This window comes from Leptopilina boulardi, unplaced genomic scaffold, assembly GCF_019393585.1.
Source record: "Leptopilina boulardi isolate dan_hultmark-lab unplaced genomic scaffold, ZJU_Lbou_2.1 LbouV2_368, whole genome shotgun sequence".
In the NCBI taxonomy this organism is placed as follows: Eukaryota; Metazoa; Arthropoda; class Insecta; order Hymenoptera; family Figitidae; genus Leptopilina; species Leptopilina boulardi.
In genome coordinates this window covers 3,647,585-3,668,273 of record NW_026137938.1, presented here as the reverse complement: position 1 = coordinate 3,668,273, position 20,689 = coordinate 3,647,585, and the positions used below count along the sequence as shown (strand labels likewise).

At 25.3% G+C, this 20,689-nt stretch overlaps 6 protein-coding genes across 7 annotated transcripts in view; 2 read left to right on the top strand and 4 right to left on the bottom strand.

The window, feature by feature from the left end:
- Positions 1-12: 12 nt before the first annotated feature.
- On the bottom strand, positions 13-4,021 carry LOC127287138 (exocyst complex component 3). Its single transcript, XM_051313914.1, has 5 exons — positions 3,828-4,021; positions 3,207-3,678; positions 1,162-2,011; positions 661-1,092; positions 13-575 (listed from the first exon to the last, which is right to left on the bottom strand). Exons 2-5 carry the CDS (start codon positions 3,668-3,670, stop codon positions 78-80), a joined length of 2,244 nt encoding a protein of 747 aa, XP_051169871.1. The 5' UTR covers positions 3,671-3,678; positions 3,828-4,021; the 3' UTR covers positions 13-77.
- A 312-nt stretch (positions 4,022-4,333) lies between these two features.
- LOC127287137 (serine-protein kinase ATM-like) lies at positions 4,334-14,248 on the bottom strand. Its single transcript, XM_051313913.1, has 16 exons — positions 13,951-14,248; positions 13,594-13,731; positions 13,068-13,449; positions 12,625-12,975; positions 8,006-12,559; positions 7,637-7,939; positions 7,263-7,568; positions 6,649-7,204; positions 6,100-6,572; positions 5,800-6,023; positions 5,608-5,724; positions 5,377-5,532; positions 5,166-5,311; positions 4,994-5,100; positions 4,634-4,900; positions 4,334-4,554 (listed from the first exon to the last, which is right to left on the bottom strand). The coding sequence occupies exons 1-16, from the start codon at positions 14,017-14,019 to the stop codon at positions 4,379-4,381; spliced, it is 8,325 nt and encodes a 2,774-aa protein (XP_051169870.1). The 5' UTR covers positions 14,020-14,248; the 3' UTR covers positions 4,334-4,378.
- Positions 14,249-14,286: 38 nt separating this feature from the next.
- Positions 14,287-15,444, top strand: LOC127287135 (40S ribosomal protein S13-like). The gene is made up of 3 exons (XM_051313912.1): positions 14,287-14,363; positions 14,877-15,004; positions 15,093-15,444. The coding sequence occupies exons 1-3, from the start codon at positions 14,341-14,343 to the stop codon at positions 15,395-15,397; spliced, it is 456 nt and encodes a 151-aa protein (XP_051169869.1). The 5' UTR covers positions 14,287-14,340; the 3' UTR covers positions 15,398-15,444.
- A 142-nt stretch (positions 15,445-15,586) lies between these two features.
- On the bottom strand, positions 15,587-16,530 carry LOC127287133 (transmembrane protein 138). The gene is made up of 4 exons (XM_051313910.1): positions 16,269-16,530; positions 16,094-16,166; positions 15,846-16,020; positions 15,587-15,773 (listed from the first exon to the last, which is right to left on the bottom strand). The coding sequence occupies exons 1-4, from the start codon at positions 16,400-16,402 to the stop codon at positions 15,670-15,672; spliced, it is 486 nt and encodes a 161-aa protein (XP_051169867.1). The 5' UTR covers positions 16,403-16,530; the 3' UTR covers positions 15,587-15,669.
- A 126-nt stretch (positions 16,531-16,656) lies between these two features.
- Positions 16,657-18,042, top strand: LOC127287134 (60S ribosomal protein L24). Its single transcript, XM_051313911.1, has 5 exons — positions 16,657-16,783; positions 16,913-16,988; positions 17,126-17,211; positions 17,404-17,565; positions 17,856-18,042. The coding sequence occupies exons 1-5, from the start codon at positions 16,779-16,781 to the stop codon at positions 17,989-17,991; spliced, it is 465 nt and encodes a 154-aa protein (XP_051169868.1). The 5' UTR covers positions 16,657-16,778; the 3' UTR covers positions 17,992-18,042.
- Positions 18,043-18,176: 134 nt separating this feature from the next.
- LOC127287131 (lambda-crystallin homolog) overlaps positions 18,177-20,689 on the bottom strand; it is an 87,686-nt gene continuing 85,173 nt past the window's right edge. For both annotated transcript variants that reach the window (XM_051313907.1, XM_051313908.1), the window contains exons 2-7: positions 20,313-20,365; positions 19,574-19,761; positions 19,245-19,453; positions 18,794-18,951; positions 18,536-18,678; positions 18,177-18,464 (exon numbers count right to left, since the gene is read on the bottom strand). In XM_051313907.1, the coding sequence (XP_051169864.1) occupies positions 18,250-18,464; positions 18,536-18,678; positions 18,794-18,951; positions 19,245-19,453; positions 19,574-19,761; positions 20,313-20,353 (954 nt within the window). In that variant the 5' untranslated portion in view covers positions 20,354-20,365 and the 3' untranslated portion in view covers positions 18,177-18,249. The remainder of the gene's footprint in view (positions 18,465-18,535; positions 18,679-18,793; positions 18,952-19,244; positions 19,454-19,573; positions 19,762-20,312; positions 20,366-20,689) is intronic.

Sequence of the window (20,689 nt, the reverse complement as noted above, 5' to 3'; positions counted from 1 at the left end):
AAAACACTCCAGTAAATTGATAAAAAATAATTTATTATTCTAAAAATAAAATAACATTTTTAAATATCTATTTTTTTTTACGTTTTCCAACTGAGAAAACTATCCTGTAGGATAATTTGTTTAAAAATACTATCAGGATTAGATTGTATTAATCGTCGATTACGTAAAGCCTCCAAAATATAAGATACTTTTTCTCTTGCTTCACCTTTTGGTATATCACCTCGAAGACTTAATAATCTTACCAATTGATCTTCACTCATATCGGGATATTTTTCCACCAATGAATGAAGATCTAATGATAAAATTTCCGAATCCTCACATCTTAATACTTCAGCTAATCTTTTAATAATTTCAAATGGTGAATCAAAATTTCCCACTTTTGGCGCAATTCGTGAGAAAAAATTCTTTAATTTATCCGCTTCGGCCATTATTTTTGATGTACAATTTAAACATTCATCATAATTTTTTAACGATATTTTCCTTTGTAACATTGCCGAAATATAACGTTTGGCTATTAATTTTTGTGCTTCAGTTATAACATAATCGAAATTCTTCGGTCTTAAATGATTGTAATCCTGAAAAAAAACAAATATATAAAATTTCAATTAAAAAAAAAAAAAAAATAAAATTATCAATATTTTTTTTTTTTTTTGTAAAAACCTGAAAATAATCCTCCAGTGTCACACAAATTGTTTCAACGGGAATTGGTGACGATAACCATTTAGGAGTGAGTAAATCCTGAAAATGTAATTCCAAATCAAGAAACGATTCCTCAAGTAAAATTGCCGCAGCATCATTACGAATACGTTGATAATTTTCCAATAGTGTCTCAAATTTACGTGCAATCTCGCCACTTGCATTTGGTAACCAATAAAGTTGTTTCATTTGTTGTGCAAGTTCAATAAATTGTAAACAATTATTAACAACTGTAATCATATGATGTGTAAAATAAGGAACACGGCTACGATCCTCAAAATGTTTCAATTTAAAATCCATTATTGCCTTTGAATAAATATCCGCGTATTTTGTCACTTGTTCAATGCATAAAGTCAATGCTTTAGCAGTTAAATCAGAACTTATTGTTTTCGTCACCTGAAATAGAAATTAATTTTCCATAAATTGTTTCCAAAAAAAAAAAAGAAAAAAAAAAGAAACCCTTACCTGTAAATTTTGATCGATCATTTGAAAAATAATAACCGGCGCTGCTGTATGATAATAAGTATCCTGTGTACTACTTTCCAAACTACCACTCCACCAATCAACTTTTTCCGTTTCCAATGTTTTTTTCATCCATTCCTCATAATTTTGATACATATTTCGCAAATATTTCTCCTGTAAATCGTCAATTATTTCTTTATTCAATAAAGGACCAATATCACTTGTATCGATATTTAATTCCGAATGTTTCATAAGTTCCGTTCCAGTATATGTATTCATTATCCAAGCGAGTAATGAAACATATTCATTACCCTCAAGTCCATTTGCAATAATATCCATTAAATGTTGCGATAAACTTGTATGATACATTTTTACAAATTTATCAACAATATCATATGAAGGTGGAAAACATGGTCCACACAATGTTTTAACAACACGAAGATCTTCCAATATTAAAAGTCGTGTTAATTCCAAATAACGAACAAGCCACATTTTATTATCTGAACGTTCATCAACTTGTGTGCCTTCAATTCGATTAGCCACTGATTTTTCTAATGTATTAATTGACATTTCCTTCCATTTTTTTGGTCGTCCCGGTGGCATAAAACCACTTTGACGATGACGTTGTATGGCAAAATGATCAGCTTTCTCCTCACGTTCAACAATTCTCAATGCAGTGACAATAACTGTTGGCTCTTTTCTCACTGTATTTAATGTACGACTCAAAACTAAACGAATTTGTTTCTCCATTAATTGTGAAAGTTTTTCAACATCTTCAAAATATGCCTTCAACATAACTGTATCTGGCATTGATTGATTTGGCAATTTGTGCAATTCATAGAGTAAATCATCTCTGAAATAGAAAAAAAAAATAATTTAATTTCCATAATAGAAAATAAAGGAAGGATCAATTCCATTTTATTTCTCGTTGCGGTTTATTTTTAGAAAAATTTGATATTTTGTATTAATTACTTTGAATATACGTACAATTAATTTTTGACAATTATTTTATGAAATTTTTTTTTTTATTTACGTTGAAATTTAATTTATTTTAGTTGTGTTGCACGAAAAATAGATTAGTTTGACAGCTTTGGAAATTTTAATTAAAAAGGACAGAAATAATTTAGTTAGTAAATTTTTTTTTCATTGATATTTGTTGAAAATAATCTAATTTACCAATGTTAATTGATAATTATGTAAAAAAAAAAGCCAAAATACTATGTGAAAATTAATATTCAACCTTATCTGTAAAATATAAAAATTTGTCAAATTTTATTTATATTTTTCAAGAAAGTTTATTAATATTTTAAAAATTTATTACTTATTATTACTTCGAATTCGTATTTTAAGGTGAATTTTTTAAAGTGAATAAAAATAAAAAGTAACTCGTTCTCGATCACTAAATTTTGATAAGATGAATAAAGAAGATTTAAATTAAATTTTAAAATCAAAATGAGATATTTTCATTAATCGTCTGCGAAGATATAAGTGTTTAAAATCAGATAAAATCCTGAAAAGTTCAAAATTTAAGGTAAAATTTTCTAATATTTCTATATTATAAAAATAAAAAGTAAAAGTACATGGAAAGTACTTACTATTAGGTAGTAATAAATTTTAAAATATTTATAAACATTCTTGAAAAATATAAATAAAATTTGACAAATTTTGACATTTTACCAGGTAAGTTTGAATATTAATTTTCACGTAGTATTTTGGCTTTTTTTTTACACAATTATCAATTAACATTGGTAAATTAGACTATTTTCAACAAATATCAATGAAAAAAAATTTAATAACTAAATTATTTCTGTTCTTTTTTTTAAAATTTCCAAAGTTGTCAAACTAACCTATTTTCCATGCAACTCAACTTAAAAACTAAATTTCAACGTAAATAAAAAAAAAAAAATCATAAAATAATTGTCAAAAAATGAATTGTACGTAAATATTCAAAGTAATTAATACAAAATATCAAATTTTTCTAAAAATAAACCGCAACGATACTATAGAGGTGAAATAAAATAAAATGATCCGGAAAAAAAAAAAATTACCTGGAATTTTCCAAATCCATTAGTGATTGATGAGCATGTAATAGTTTACCCTCATTAATCCATTGTTTTGTTTTTTCTACACTTTCAGGAACGGTGAAAATATGTTTTAAATTTTCTTTTGCTGTTACATATTGTGAATGACGCATACTTTCATCTTGAACAGCTTGTAATTTTGCATATAATTCAGGTGCAGTGCCAAATGATTTGCCAATTGTTAATAATTCTTCTTTAATTGAATAAACACTTTGCAATGAACTTTGTAATTGATCAAAACCAACGCGAACACCATCGAGTTGACTTTGCATTGCTGTTTTTAACATTGTTTCAACTGATGCTTTTTTACGACTTATTCTTCTTTTATATTGTTCAACTTTTTCCAATTGTCCCGGACGTTGAAGCATATTAACCACTTGTTTTGTTGCTGTTGCTCTTGCTTCATCCTCAAGTTTTTGTAAATCGTACATTATTTATTCTATAATTATTAATTTGAAATAGAAAAGAAAAATTGAAAAAAATAATTTCGATTGTAAAAAAAAACTTAATAAATAAACAAGTGTATTTTTTTGTATCTTAATTTATAATTTTGTTTTTTAATTTCTAAAACAAAATTAGTATACTGACCTTTAGTGTTAAAAAAACAATAATTAATTATTATAATATAAAAACAAACTTTGTGTTCATAACAGTAAACAATAATTTATTGAATTTTATTATTTATAAAATTTATCATAATATTAAATAAACAAATAGTGCTTTTTAATCAGTTTTTAAGACAAAATTTGACAGAATGACAGATTAAAATTTAGAGGTTAGGATCTGAAAATTTCCCCTGCGTGAATATATTAGTAACTAAAAAATAGCGCCAATTTTTTAAATTTTAAATAAAAATCTAGCAAATAGTAAGTATTCTAATTCTAAATGAAGACTAAAAATTTTAATTTTAAATAAAATTCAAATTGATTATGAAAATTATTACAAAAATACTTTATTACGATTTTTTTTCGAAGTAACATTAGAAAAACTGGTACTTTTTTTACAATACAGAAACTTAAATAACATTTTGTTTTTACATATATGTAAAATCGAGTATTATTATTTTAACATAAAAATTTGTCTCAATCTCAGTATTTGTTTTTTTGTTTTTTTTTTTTTTTGGTTTATAACATTAGAAATCACAGATAAGCTTGCCATCCAAAATATAATCGACTTAATAATGCTGGATCTCTCGCCTGTTGAAGAAGTCTTTCAATTTGTCCCTCGATACTTGATGGAAGAGCTTCCTCCATGCCGGTTAATTTTTGTTGCACTCGAACCAATGCTCTCTTGGCAATTTTATTTATTTCCAAATCTAAAATTAAAAAAAAAAAAAAAATTTTTTTGATAAATTAAATAATAATTTTCAAAAAAACATTTATTAAAATAATTACCACTATCGAGAATTGCAATAGAATTAGTGCTTCGACACATTGATGATGGGGTTATTGCCCATGTGAATAGAGGATCATAAAGAAGAACTTGAAGAAGAGTTACAATAACTTCCTTTTGTTCGCGAAGAACTTTCATTGTTTGTTCACAACATCGTCTCATTACACCCTCGACACCCGATATTCCCATTGCCACTTCAATATCTCGTGTTAATCGAAATGGAATTAATTCCGGCACTGGTAACACTTTACCTTGCTCGAATGCTATTCCTAAAAATTTAATTTCAATTAAATAATTAAAGACATATTTTAAATAAATAATTAAATATAGTGTAAAAAAATTTTGAAAAATTATTAACATACCGAAATCAATGTGAATCACTTCCGCTGTTATTTTATCAAGAAGAATATTTAACAAATGTCGATCACCAATACCAAGAATGTAGCCAACAATAGACGTGACGGCGACACTGAAATTTTTTTGCAAATGAAATATAAATTTTAAATATCGAATTATTCGACTTTTTTTTTTTACCTTCGAGTATAGGCAAGCCTTCTCTCGAACCAAGTCTCAGGTGATAAATAAGTTTCCGTAAAAAAATGATGAAGAGATGGAGTTCTGTGTTTACAGCATTCCATATATGCCTTCAGTCTAATATCATTCGATCGTTTCGATGAACCCTTAAATTAAAAAAAAAAATCGTACAATAAAAAGATAAAATAATTGAAACTTTTTATAAACTTACTTCCATTATTTCACGACATTTTGCAATTGGATAATCATTCGGATAATATTTTTTATGAATTCCTCCATTTTTACCTCTACCGAGTAAAATTTCCTGAATTGGCATTGTATTTTCACACCATTCTAAAATACCCGATCTTTGTGTTAATGGTACCACCTAAAAATATAATGATCCATTAAATAATTCGAAAAATTAAAGAAACAAATATAACAAAGAGAGAGAAAAAAAAACCTTGTAAGTTCTAACAACTAATTTTCTCTGTTTCGTTTCCTTTCTCGTCTTCAGCAATAAATTCATAACGGAAAATACTTGTTGCATTACTGCATCCTGTCTAAGATCATCTTGACCCTGAAAAAAAAACAACTTATTTATCCCGTATACAAAATTTGATAACTAAAATTATGTAATTAAATTTTTCCTTACTTTAACCAATTGTATTCTTTGAATTCCATCAGTTCCAATACAAATAATTTTCTTTGGCGCATTTATTCCGCCAACAGTTTCAAATGTATTTAAATATTTACTAACACCAATTACATCATCGTAATTTTTATTTGCTCTCACATCCAATGTAATAGTTGGTACAATTGCATTTTCAAAATTTTTCACTCTCAAAATATCTTGATTACGAGGAATATTATATTTCTCTGTAAAAATAAAATTTTTTTAATAAAAAAAATTTCAAAACAAAATTTAAATATATATCAAAAAAAAAATACTCACGAGCTCCGAGGGCAATTTTAAAATAAGCCAATTGTACCAAAGCAAGTGACAATTGTTCCATTTCACTAACGATATTACTAATTTTATTTGATTTCGAAAGTTTTTTCAATAATTTTATTGCACCAACAACTCTTGCCTCAATTTTATTATGTTTCTGTCCTTTTGTCGTGTATTTTAAATCTTCATATAAATGTTTTAATGCCAATAAAACAGGTAATGCATGAAATGGATGATCAAGTGCGCATCTTTCTAAAATATTATTAATTTTCACTGAAAAATCATCATCCTCATCGCTCATATGAGCAGCCAATTGCGGTAGCATTTGTATAAATTTATAAGTTGCAATTGTCGGTAAATATTCATCAAGAATTTCATTTAATTTCGTTAGTCCAATATTGTCAAGCCATAAAGAAACAACACGAAAAATAATAAAATTATGCTCCTCGCTTTGTTGCAACGTTTTCACGTAAAATCTGCAAAAAAAAAAAAAATTATTTCAACAAAACTAGAAATATTTTTATTTTTGAAATTAAAGAAAAGTAAATATACTCTAAAGCAAGGGTAAGATAATAATTCTTCTCCTTTTCAGTTTCCTCGAGTGACAATTGATCGATAACAGTTTGTTTTTTATTTTTTGCAACTGCAATTCTCACGTCACGATCTTGTATTGCAAAATCGTGTCTATTTGTATCCAATGATAATTCGGCAATTTTTCTCATACTATCAAATTCACTTGACTGCATATAATTCTTTAATTGTCGATAATGAACATCGGCAAAACGCGCCAATGCCGCTTGTGTATTATTTAAATTACATAAATCTTGTGACGATGGTTCATCAATTTTCATAAATGTTTTTATTGACTCAAGATAATATTTTTTTATAATTCTTTGACGATTCACCGATTGTGTTTCCGTCATCCAGTTACCATAGATATGCAATAATTCCGCATGAAGACGTTGATTGTTATTTGTTTGATTTATCAATTGTCGTAAAAGTGAACGCGCTAAACTTTCATCCTTATTTAACCAGGCAATTAATGATTCTTGATAGTGTAATTGATTACGAATTTCAATTGATAATTTATTTTCCTTTGCCAATGTACCTAAAAAAGAAAATTTAGAAAAAAAATTCCATTTTTTTTGTTTATTTTAGAAATTTACCTAAAGATCGTGATGCTTCTTTGAGAAATCCTTGTTTCGATGCAATTTCCGCAATTTCCAAATAAAATTCAATAAGCGAGTCTTTTAAAATGGAATTATTTTTAAAAGAATCTTGAATTTTACATAAAACACTTCGTTGCCAAAGAAGTGGTTCAATGTATTGAAATTCACCGTGTCGAATATAATCCTGTGATTTCCAATCGGTGATGATTTTTTCATAATTTTCCGCTTCAGTTGAACTTAATTCCTCAATTTCTTGAAGCATTCGCAATTTTGATAAACTCGGATAAACTGCTTTACAACTTTCTGAAAAAAAATGAATAAAAAATAGATTTTTTTATAATTTGACAATAAAATCAAAGAAAATAACTTACCAGAACTGATGTTTCGTAAATCTTTAATGATAATTGAGCGTGCGGATTCAAGAGAGGAATTTAATATCAAAGAATCATTTTCGTGAAAAGACTTTAAACATTTGTAATGATAGTAAGAAAATTTATTCCTATTCAAATCATTTTCTTGATTTTCTGAATTCGAATTAATTAAATTCCAATTTCCAAGACGCCATGCGCATTCATATTGAAAATCATCAATTTCCGACGTATTTTTTGCTGTATTTTTTATAAATTGACTCAAAAGAAATTGATAACCAGAATTTTTTAAAACATCCATCATACCTGAAATATTTTTTTTTTAATTAATACTAAATTTCTTTTTTTGCAAATATTAAAAATTATTCTCACCATTAATAGAATCATTTCCATTCGTTAATTTTGAATCCTCCAATATCACCATTTGATCCATTTGTTGAAGATCAGATAAATATTGTAATCTTGCATTACGATCTTTTAAATGATCTGTACCACAACCAAAAACAGCATCTGGATCACCAATTTTAATACTCGCTTCACGTATTATATCCTTGCAAATTTTTCCCTCTATTTGATTTTTATTATAAATCCTATCAATTAACAATGAATTTTCAATATTACGTTTTCCATTTAAAAAATTTTCACACCACAATTCAACATATAAAATTGATGTGAAATACGCCGAACAAAATTGTGCTGCTTTTGCAATTGGTAAATAATCAAATTTCAATTGAACTGAATCATCTTGAATACGTAGAAAATTCACTAAATTCAACATATATCTCAATGAATCTTGATTACATAATTTTTGTCCCACACAATTATTGGAATTGGATTGAAAAAATTTATTAATACAATTACAAAAATCATACGCCAATGTTGTATCATCACGTATAATAATATTAACAATACGATAAAGTATTTCCTCACAAAATTGTAAACTATTTTGAAATATTGGTATTAAATTTTCCAAATAAAAATTACAAAATATCTCTGCAATTGAACAACTAAATTTACTTATCCAATTGAAATACGATTGATTCAATTGATTATTCCATAGACAATTATTGGGATTACATAATTTACGAAATTTTCCCCTTTCAATTGCAATGCGATTTTTCATTAATTTTTCATTAATTAAAAATGGTTTTATTCTTTCAATAGAAAGTCGACTTTCTTTTTTATTTAAATTATTTTCAAATTCCTCAAGATATTTTTGATTTAAAAGCTTTTTTCCCCATGATGAATTAACAACTGCGTAAAGTGCAATTGTACTTGATTTTCTCAATTCAATATCCTCATCAATTATATAATTTGAGAGAAAAATTAATATTTTATATGTGAGTGTTTCAATTTTATCGGTTGATTCTTTAATTTCAATTTTCTCTTGATGTAAAATCATTGTTGTTAAATCGCCAGGACCAAGAATACCAAGGCATTTGACTGCTTCTTGAGAAATGTTTGTATCTGATGATTCGGTTAATTTTACAAGACGATAAATTAATTGATGAACAACACTTGAAGCTGAATCCTCGGCAAAACCACGTAAATTCTCCAAATTTTTATATAAATCATTTAATTCCTTCTTTTTTGTTATGAGTTTTCCTTTTAACAATAAAAGACTACTGGCATTACTTGGTAAATTAATTTCCTCGGTGACATTCAAAAAATCTTCAATTTCACTTGACAATGTTAATTTTACTTTTAAACTCTCATGAATAGTATAAATTTCTCTAAAACATTCGATTTTTGGAAATGAATTCAATTTTTTAATAACATCACTAAACACATGTTTTTGTTCAACAATTAAAAAATGTAATGTTTCAAGTGCAATTGATATTTCATTAATTGCAAGTGGTGTTAATGTTCGTACAATAAAGACAAAAAATTCCTTAATACCATTCGATCTTTCAGGTAGAATTTCAATTAAAAATTCATGAAAATATTGACAGGCAAATTCAACAAGTTTTTCATTTTTCATTAAATGTAACAGCGTATAGGAAATATCGCGAATTACAAAAATTGCCATATCATTGAAATAAGTTTTCTTCAATTCTTTCATTATTAGTGTACAAAAATACACATATTGATAAAATACTTTTAATTTATTATTATCATTTGTCTCATAAATTTTACAAGTCAATGTCATGAGAATTTTTTGTAAAATATTTCTCTTTTCATTTATTAAATAATAAATTAAATTATCTCCATTAAATAATTCATTTTCAAGAAATTGAAAACATTTTTCTAAATCCACTGTTTTTAATCTCATTGGAATTGATGCGGGAAATGTGATATTCACATGAAAATGTTTCAAAAAATCTTCCTCATCATCTAGACATTGAATTAAATTCACTATTAATTGTTCCAAAGTTTCATTAACAATTTCTTCAAATTTACAATTGACATTTTTAAAATTTCCTCTATTATTTTTTAATTCTTCAAACATTTTTTCTGACCACATTTCTTGTTTTGCCATATAAAATAATAACCAGGCAAAAAGTTTAGGAAACGATTTTTTATATTCTTCTTGGAAATTGAGATTGAATTTATCACAAATTTTCATTACTTCCACAATATTTTGTTTAATAATAGGAATATGCATTTGTTCAGAAAATGATGATGATGGCGATGATTCAATAATTGACCATGGAAATGTATCAATTGATTTTTCTGAACACCATTCAAGTAGAAGAAAATCAAGATTTTGTTCAAAAGAACAATTTCCAATTTTTAAAATTTTTCTTATCATTTCAATTGACACTTGTTGTTTAATATGAAATTGTAATAATATTGTGAGAATTTGATATTGAAAATTATTACAACCACTTAAAATTGCTGCAATTATATAAAGTGTACTTATAAGTTTTTCATCTTTTTTTTCTAATTCATCTCGATTAATAATTGTCATTAATTTCTCATAGAATTGTCTTTTTAATGTAATATCAATTTTAAATGATGAAAAAATTCTATAAACACAACGTGCCATTTCAAGGCGTACAATAAAAAATGGATTATCCACATAATTAAGAATTAATTCAATCATTGAAATATCTTGCGATAAACTTTTAAATGTAACATCAATTTCAAACATTTTTCCCATACATTTCAAAAAATCCCAATGCACCATTGTACCATACATTTCTTTTTTAATATTTCTATCAATTTCCAATAGAATCGATTGAAATTTCTCTGAGAATAATTCAATTTTCGTCACTTGTTTATAGAATATTGGTAATATTTTTAAAATATAACGAACAATTTTTGGATTACGATAAAATGTTGAAAATAAAAGTAATAAATATTCAATAAGATATTCTAAAATATCTTCCTGTATAATAATATCACGTGTTATTATTTCTAAAATAATTGTAGCAATTTTAATATCAATATTTGTTGACATTTCAGTGATATTATTTCCAATAAGACTTCTAATTAATTCCTCTTGTATTTCATTCATTTTTGAATTAACAGTAAGTGATGCATAATTTTTTAATGTTCTTGTTACACGTAATTTGAGAATTGTCTCCTTTGGAAGTTCAACTAATGGCAATTCAATGGGAAAATCAGCACTAATTGTCTCATTAATATTTGGACATGGAAACATTGATGCTTCTTGAATGGAAAATTGTTCAATTGTTAAAATACAATAAATATTGCTCAATGATTTTTGACTGATACATGATAATATTATTTCACTAACTTTATTATTATATGTAGTTTCAAAAAAAGCACTCAATGCATTTAAAATTATTTCCACATCTGCTAAACGATATTTTGAAAAGTCAATTGTTTCTAAAAAATTGAAAATTTCCATTAATGAATCATGAATTTTATCATAAAGACAATTATCCTCGAAATTCATATCAGAAATTGTTTTTCCAACAATCATATTTTTAATCACACAATTGGCAATTGTGGAAAAATTCACATTATCTTGAAGAAAATTACAAAGTTCAGAAATAATAAAATCCAAATCATCTTTTTTCCATAATTGTGAAAATTTGCCCTTAACAATTTTATCCTGCGATATTTTTAAATCATCAAATAAATCAATTTCCAAAAATTGTGACATATGACAATTATTTATATCAAAAAGTGATATTTGTTTGATATCATTGAGAAGACTTGTTTCATAACGTATTGGAATTGAACATTTTTTATTTAATTTCGAATCCTTACACCATTGTAAATATGGAAAATATGAGAGAATTTCACTAAGTTCATTTAATGGAAATTCAATGAAATTTAATTTCCAAGGTATATTTAAAGCCCATTTGCATAGTTGTCGTTTTAATGGTTCAGTTGAGAGAATTTCATCGGTTTGAGATGAAATTTTTTCTGGTATTGTTGTATAACGACAAAGTAAAAATAATGTTCGTACACTATTAATTGACCATTTCATTGCACGTGTTACAAATGCACGTATAAGTATATCATAATTTTTAATTTTACCTCTTTCAATTAATAATTGAATTAATTCATGACTGTATTGATCATTTTCAATTGAATGCATACAACGTAATAGTGAATATAAAATTTCACTGTCCAAATTTTTATCATCAATATAATCAATTTTTTCAATAAATTTCTCATTTATTGGTAACATAACGATTGTCAATTGACAAAGGCTATTGAGAATAAATTGATTTTCGGATAATTTGGAAAAAAATTTTTTTACAATACCTATTAATTCAATGAATTCATTTGAATCAAATGTATCGGGATATTTTTCAAGAACATTGGCTAAAATTTGTATCATTGGCCAAGCAAGTTTTATTTCATTTTGATTTATTGTATTGATGAGAATTCCACTTTTTACATTAAGACGACGTTTTTTTGTTGAATGAACATATTCGCCATCGTATTCAGAATTAAAAATTGTTGATTGATCATTTTTTGGAAGTTTGTTAATTTGTCGAAAAACTGAAAAAAAGGTTTTTTTTTTTTTATTATTTATCAAAAAAAATAATACATTTTTTCTTTCTTACCTGCTGATGCAAAATGAATGAAGGGCAAGGATAATATTTCAGCACGTGATTCTTTAACAATCATTGAAAACATATTTTCCAAAATATGTTGCCATTCTTTTATATTTCGAGCGTAAAAAACTGGATTCATAAATGTTACACCATTTGGATTGTGTGCTTCAATTAAAATAAGAAATAAAATAAATTTTTCTGTTCGTCCCTCGAGAAATACAATATTTGGCAAGATTTTTTCGCCAAAATCACATAATTCTAAACGACCGTCAATTGCAATTTGTCGACATACTTTTGTTGCCAATTGAAAAGTTGTTGCTGCTAATGTTTCATTAGATTTGGCGCTTCTGAAAATTTCTTCTGAAATTTTGCAAAAAAAAAAAATGAAAATTGAAAATTAAGTGTAAAAATAATTATTTTATATTGAGACAAAAAAAAAAAGGAAAATTTACCCAAAATTGGAAGAAATTTTTTCAAAACTAATGTCATATGAGATTCCAAACAGCCGTATTCAATAATGGATAAAATTGTTTTCAACAATAGACCCTTGCCTCTGAATGATGTTTGATTTGGATAAAGATTAACACAAACACGTAATAAATTTTGCCAATTTTCCGATGAAAAACGAATACGACAAGCATAAACAGGAAGAATATTGACTCGCAATGCTTTTAAATAAATATGATGACAATAGGTATATATTTCTTTATCCAATATTTCCGAAACAATTGATGAAAAATCCATTTTTGTCAACATCATATTTGAATTTTCAAATGTTTGTTGCGCCAAATTACTTATTTTTGTTTTATTACCAACCGCTTTTCCCATACCCTCCTAAAATTTTTAATAATTTTAAAATATTCAAAAATTTCAAGAAATATTAAAAAAAAAAAATTAAAATCACAAAATGTAGTTTCAATTAAAATTAAACATTTTCAAATTGTTTAATCATTAATAATTTAGATTTTAATTACGTACATCGATTATTATTTGTTGAACAATGTTCATTATTTGATTCCATGTTACACTGTCAGCTATATCTTCGACAGTATTAAAACTAATTTCTTTGATGACTTCTGGATTTTCGTATAAACTCAATATATTGTCTATAGCAATCTAGAAAGTATTAAAAAAAAAAAACAATAATTTGTTTTTTACATGCGATTTTTATTTTTTTATTTTATATTTATATTATAAATTATATATTTTGTTTTATAAAAAAATGTCATATAAATAAATAATTACAATATTAAAAACCGGCGTTTGCTGACAACAAATTGCGTCATTAAAGAAAAGCACATTGAATTTAAAATCAAAAATAAAAAAAAAACATACCTTTTTATTAGTGAGTTTTCCATTTTTTAAATCAGTTAAAAATAAAGATAATTGCTTGGAGAAAGACATTATTTTTCTCTATTGTTAATATAAACTTGTTTATAATTCTAACCTCCAAATTGCAAATTTTTTTTAAGAATAAAATTTAACACACATATATGAAATAATTCACAATTTTAATAACATTTTTGAGTTAAAAAATACTTTAAAACACGACTTTTAATCCTTTTAATTATAATTTTACATTTTTCAACCGGTTTTTAATCGCACTACATTGTTTATTTGTTTATATTTACTCAACCCTGGAAAATTAAAAAAAAAATTTTATCTTCTTAACCCTGGCGCGACACTAGCGCCACTCGGCCATTTAGTTCACTTCAATCGTCAACCATGGGTCGTATGCACGCACCTGGGTAATTAATTACTGATTTTTTCATATTTTTTTCATTATTTGATTGATTTGAAAGAGTTAATAATAATTAAAATGTAAATTTTGAATATTGTGCTAATAGTGAAAGTGAAATAATTGTTTATTGCCTCTTATCTTGATTAAGAGAATGTTTTTTACCAAAAGAGCGTTATCAAGCCATGTGCCATGTGTTTTTATACATATTTAATCAACTTTTTATTCATTTTTTATAATGAACTTTTATTACATTTTTTTATTGTTATTGTCTTTTTGGTTTTTTTATTAAAAGTCATTCGTTAATGTTTTATTTAGTTAAAAATGTGTTGTTTATAAAAAGTCCCAATTTTTTAGGTTATGTAAAGTGACGTATACGTATATTTATTTTTTCTGTTGAAATTAACCCTAAATTTTTTAAATTGTAAATAATGGCTAATTTTAAACAATTTTTATTCTAATTATATAATTATTGTTATATATTATTATTATATATAATAATTATTTTTTCGTGCTTTTTTAGAAAGGGTATATCCCAATCAGCTTTGCCTTATAGACGAAGTATCGCAACTTGGCTGAAACTTACTCCAGAAGACACGAGAGATTTAATTTTTAAATTGGCCAAAAAAGGCCACACACCAAGTCAAATTGGTAAGTTTTATTTAATTTTCGAAAATTAATTTTTAAATTACAATTTAATTCTTTTTTTTCAAATTTTAATTTTTTTTTTTTTTTACAGGTGTTATTTTGCGTGACTCTTATGGTGTTGCACAAGCACGTTTTCGTACGGGAAATAAAATTCTCAGAATTCTCAAAGGTTTGGGATTAGCTCCTGAAATTCCAGAAGATTTATATCATTTAATAAAAAAAGCTGTGGCAATTAGAAAACATTTAGAGCGTAATCGCAAAGATAAAGATTCAAAATTTCGTTTGATTCTTGTTGAATCACGAATTCACAGACTCGCACGTTATTATAAACAAAAATCTGTTTTGCCACCAAGTTGGAAATATGAAAGTTCAACAGCAAGTGCTCTTGTTGCTTGAATAATATTAAAATTTTCATCATTTTTCAATAAATAGATTTTATCAATTTTCTCGCTTTTTTTTTCATTTAATATTTCATTCTGTTTTTTTTATTATATAAAAATATAAAATTAAAAAAAATCTTTTAAAGTGTTTAAATGATATAAAATAATTTGAAAAATTTCATTTATCGAAAAAATTATTCGACTTTATTTTCATTTTTTATAAATCTACAAAATTTATATTAAAAATAGAAAAAAAAATAACGGAAGTATGAAAATTTTAAATTTCTTCTAAGGAAGACCTTGTTTTTGCATCCAAGTTGATCTTTCGTAAAATTTTGGATCTCCAATTTTTAATGAAGATCTTTTGTAAAAATAGTAATAAAAAACAGCAACTAGAAAATTGTAATATAATTTAAAAAAGCGAATTTTCGAAAATATTATAAATTAGAAAAATAAATATTTACCGGCTCGTTGAATAAAATATAAACAATGAAAACCATTTGTCCAATAGTGATTAAATGGATTTGGCCAATGTATTGTCATATGCCATGAATGTAATCCTATACTTAAAATTACATAAATAACACACAATACAAGTGTCATGCGAAATTTCGTATAGAGCAATTGTATTAATCCAACCTAATTGAAAAAAAAAATCCATCACTAGTAAAAGTTATAAATTAATTAAATTTCATTAAAAAATAATATTTACCTGAAAAATATATGTGGAGAAAAAACTAGCGAGCATAATAGTTAAAGCAACTATTAAACAAAAATCCTGAATTCTAAAAAATAATTAGTAATTAAATAAAAAAAAATTATATTAAATAATTAGAAATTAAAATTAAAATAATTTAATTTATAATAAAAATATAGTGTTCACTCACACATAAAGAACAAGTAAATCAACTGGTCTAGGTCTCGCAAAACTGGCAAAAGAATTAATAGAAATATCAAAAATTAATAAAGTATATTGAAAAAATAATATCGCAGAATATTTTCTCTGCGTTAAAATATTCATTTAAACGACAAATAAAAAACACAAAACTATTGTTTGCCACTGAGAATCAAAATGTTACCATAGCAACTAGGATATTTTTTACCGGAATTCTAATTATAATGTGAAATTTAAACCAAAAAAGTACAACAATCACTTTGTATTTTTGTCTATTCAATTTTCTGCTTTGATAATTATTAATTGTTAATTAATAATTTTTAATTGTTTTTGGAAAAAAAAAATTTTTGGAATTTAAAAACATATTTAAAAATACGCGCGTCAATTTGGACTAATCACAGTGCTTCCATCTGTCGATGTTAAGAAAATCGATTATGTCGGCCATTTTTTTTTTCTATCAAGCGTGTGTTTTCATTGTTCTTTTCACGTTTAACCATCAAAAATGAAGTAAGTTGTTGTGCTAATCCAAAGAGGAAAATCCACAAATATCATTTAAATCGTTGATATTTTTATTAAAAATGTCAAACAAATTCAATTTAAATGCATTGATAATTAATTTCATCTTAATATTTTCAGGATCGGTCTTTGTGCGTACAGTGGATATAAAATTTATCCAGGCCATGGAAAAACCATGGTTAAAGTTGATGGAAAGGTATGTATAAAAAAAAATTTCTTTTTTCTTAAAAAATGCTTATTTTAGAGAAAGTAAAATTTTCTTTCGAGATTTCATTTTCTTTAAACAAAAATCTTATAAACAATTTTGTTTTTATACATAACCTCTCTTTCCAGTCATTCACTTTCCTCAACTCAAAATGTGAATCCGCACATCTTATGAAGAGAAATCCAAGAAAAGTGACATGGACCGTTTTATACAGGTAAAAAAAATAAATTTAATTTCATTATTTTTTTAATGTATAAAAAGAAAGTAAACATTGCGAAATTTCGAACATAACCTCAAAATGTAACGCAAGCTGTCATTGCCTATAAATTATGTTTTTAATTTTCCCTAATTTTTGTTTTTTTTTTTGATTAATTTCATTTGTGAAGGAAAAAATATTTTTGTTTAGACGTAAACATAAGAAGGGCCAGGAAGAGGAGCAAACAAAAAAAAGAACACGTCGCACTCAAAAATTCCAGCGAGCTATTGTTGGCGCTTCTTTGACTGATATTTTGGCTAAACGTAATATGAAGCCAGAAATTAGAAAAGCACAAAGAGAACAAGCTGTTAAGTAAGTTTATTCATATAGAAAAAAATAATTTTTAATTTAAAATTTGAATAAAAAAAAAAGAAAATTTTCTTTTCGAATTAGACATCTGTTCCTCTGGCAAGTAATTTAATTTCTTGTTAGTTTTCAGAATGTCTTAGATTAATTTTCAGGACTGCTTCACCCAGAATTGTGGCTAAAATGCAATCACGCTGTCTGGCTTTGCGGGTTCAAACACCTATAAACTTATAAATTATTTAAGAATTTAATTTTTACATTAAAAAATTAATGGAAATTTTTTTTTTATTTTCCAGGGCCGCAAAGGAACAGAAAAGAGCAACGAAGGCCTCTAAAAAGGCCGCGGCTCCTGTGAAGCCAAAGGCAGCGCCAAAACAAAAAGCGGCGAAAGTAACGCAAAAGAGTGCCCCACGAGTTGGAGGTAGACGATAAATTTTTTTTTATTGTATAGGGGAAAATAAAAAATAAGTGTCAGTCACTTAATTCTTCGTTTTTTTTTAAAAATTCCTTTTTTTTTTTTAACAGAAATAAAATCAATTTTCATTGAATTTCAGTGACACTTTTTTTTATTAAAATTGAGAAATAAATATTAATATAGAAATCTATTGTGAAATAAATTAAATTTTTTTTTTTTTTTAAATTTATTAACAGTAAATTTTTAAAAAAAATTACATTTTTTTTCTAATATAATTAATTTTTGGACATTTCTTTCTTGAGAATTGACAATTTTGTGAGAGCCGTGTCTCTCCATGCGCGTCTTTCTTGAAGTTTATCAAGTGGACAAATTTTATTTAATTGTTCACTTATTTTTTTTGCCATTTCACCCTCGAATTTTGGAACAGGACCAAAGGATTTACTTACATTGTAAATTCCATTCGCGTAACTTTCGCAATATTTTTTCATTCCTGCAAGAGAAAAAAAAAAATTGGTAAATTTTGTAAAAAAAAAAGAAATTTTAAAATGCCTCTTTTTTTACCTTCCGCGTTAAGATGAGCAGTTTCCAAAGCTCCAAGAAAAGCGTAACGCATTCCAAGTCCTTCGCTCATTACTGTATCGACATCTTTAACGTCTAAAATTCCATCAGCGACTAAACGCCAGACTTCATTTAAAATAGCGTATCTAAATCCAAAATTTTGTATTAAACATATGAATAACGTATTTTTTAGTTTTTTCGAAAATAATGAAAATTTTATTCTTTGACTAAATTATTATGAATTTAAAATTATTTTTTAACTGTATTCTGTTGAGAGCAAATCCATCGATTTCTCTGCTAAGAACAACCGGTGCTTGGCCAATTTCAATCATTATTGCTTTAGTTTGAACAGGAATTTCCGGTCTTGTCCATGGAGCCGGTACAATTTCTACAAGAGGAACATAATATGGGGGATTCACCTAAAAAAAAAAATTAAATTTAGAAAAAAAAAGATCTTTCTTATTGATAGAAGAAAAAAATTTAATCTATATTCGTTATGTTTAAATGTTAAACAAGCAATTCTAATGATCTTAAGGTCACATGACTTGTGATATCAACATTCTGCTACAAGATAGTAAAGCACTAATCTATGATAAGAAAAATAATTGCAAAAAAAATGATATTTTCCAATTACAATCTAAAAGGGAAATTAAATTTATAACAATTAAAAACAATTTTCATTTAAAAAATAAGAAAAAAGAAATTAACTCACTGGATGAGAGATAATAATTTGTCCACGATGCTTTAAATTTTCGCTGAAAAGTGAAGGTTTAAATGTGGATGTTGATGAGGATAAAATAACGCTATCATCAACAATTTTGTCAAGTTGTGCATAAACTTTTTTCTTAAGTTCCAAATTTTCTGGAACACATTCTTGTATTAATTTTGCACCATTTGCCATTTCTTTCATATCGGATGTTCCTATTATTTAATTAAATAATTATTTTTCATTTTTAAATAAAATATATATTATTTTCTAATTATATTTTTACTGAATTAAAAATAAAAAATTATAAATATTTTTCAATTATAAAAGCTAACCCTTGATGAGATTAAATTGTTGTTGTGCTGACAACGTCCCTCTTAAAAGTTTATCACTTTCTAATCGATTTAATTGTTGTTTGATATCTTGTAATGCATTTGTGATTTGTTCTTCGATAATATCGTAAATTATTACTTGATATCCAGTGCCAGCAAAGAGCATTGCCCAACTGCGACCAATTAAGCCACTAAAAATTTTAAATAAAAGAAAATTTAATTGTAAAATTTGTTTTAATAATATTTTAAATAAGAAAATATAACTAAAAAAAATTTTAACAAGAAAATTGAGTTATTAAACTTTTTCCTTATTGAAAAGGAAAGGATTGGTTTTTTTTTCCATCTTGCTGTTATTTAGTCATAAAATATTTTTATAAAAATAAACATATTAAATGTTTTATTGCTTATTAAAGATTTTGCAAGAAATAATTTTTACAAATTGTTGAACAATTTACATAAAAATTTAAATGTGAGACAATTTTCAAGAGGGAATTCTTTTAAAATGAGTAAATTTTAATAAAAAATAAATTTTTTAATTGTAAACTAATTATTAATATTTAAAAATAAATTACAATGAAAAGTGTTTAATTTATTAAATATTATTCATTTTTCTTTAAACAGTTTTAATATTCTAAATAAAAATTAAATTATAATAGAAAATTTGATATTTAATTAATTTTCCAATAATTATATATTTAAATTATTTAATTTTACATAATTGGATAAATTAATTTTAACTTACCTTCCAATGATGCCAATTTTTTCTTTTTTCATTGCAGCCATGTTTTTTTTTTTTTAATAAATAATAAAAAAATAAAACACTTTTTTCAAGGAGAACGAAATTGTCGTTACAGTGTTAAAGTTTCAACTGTTTCATTATATAGAGTATGGCTGCGTAAATATATCCTGTGGTTCCCCCCCCCCCTTTTTTTAACAATAAGATAGTACTAATATATCTTATCTTCTGTAGAATAATTTCATTCAGATAATTAATTACTTAATATTAATAAAAATTTTGCACTATGTAATTCAATTTTTTTATTTAATTTTAATCTTTAAACTTTTGCAAACTGTTTTCTTTTCAATTTATATAAGTTTTGAATTTCAATTTTAAATATA

Bases quoted from the DNA above. Each gene is read 5' to 3' on its own strand.
- LOC127287137 (XM_051313913.1), bottom strand. From the start codon at position 14,019: ATGTCTTTCTCCAAGCAATTATCTTTATTTTTAACTGATTTAAAAAAT. The intron at 5,533-5,607 runs GTTTTTTTTTCT...TTATATTTTTAG, and splicing joins TAGTTGTTAGAACTTACAAG to GTGGTACCATTAACACAAAG. The intron at 5,101-5,165 runs GTAAAAAAAAAA...AAAAAATTTCAG, and splicing joins AGGCTTGCCTATACTCGAAG to TGTCGCCGTCACGTCTATTG.
- LOC127287138 (XM_051313914.1), bottom strand. From the start codon at position 3,670: ATGTACGATTTACAAAAACTTGAGGATGAAGCAAGAGCAACAGCAACA. The intron at 2,012-3,206 runs GTAATTTTTTTT...TTTCTATTTCAG, and splicing joins ATGGATTTGGAAAATTCCAG to AGATGATTTACTCTATGAAT. The intron at 576-660 runs GTTTTTACAAAA...GTTTTTTTTCAG, and splicing joins CACTGGAGGATTATTTTCAG to GATTACAATCATTTAAGACC.
- LOC127287133 (XM_051313910.1), bottom strand. From the start codon at position 16,402: ATGAATATTTTAACGCAGAGAAAATATTCTGCGATATTATTTTTTCAA. The intron at 16,167-16,268 runs GTGAGTGAACAC...ATTATTTTTTAG, and splicing joins GATTTACTTGTTCTTTATGT to AATTCAGGATTTTTGTTTAA. The intron at 15,774-15,845 runs GTAAATATTTAT...ACAATTTTCTAG, and splicing joins ATATTTTATTCAACGAGCCG to TTGCTGTTTTTTATTACTAT.
- LOC127287134 (XM_051313911.1), top strand. The intron at 16,989-17,125 runs GTATGTATAAAA...CTCTCTTTCCAG, and splicing joins TGGTTAAAGTTGATGGAAAG to TCATTCACTTTCCTCAACTC. The intron at 17,566-17,855 runs GTAAGTTTATTC...TTTATTTTCCAG, and splicing joins CAAAGAGAACAAGCTGTTAA to GGCCGCAAAGGAACAGAAAA.
- LOC127287135 (XM_051313912.1), top strand. From the start codon at position 14,341: ATGGGTCGTATGCACGCACCTGG. The intron at 14,364-14,876 runs GTAATTAATTAC...GTGCTTTTTTAG, and splicing joins GGTCGTATGCACGCACCTGG to AAAGGGTATATCCCAATCAG. The intron at 15,005-15,092 runs GTAAGTTTTATT...TTTTTTTTACAG, and splicing joins CCACACACCAAGTCAAATTG to GTGTTATTTTGCGTGACTCT.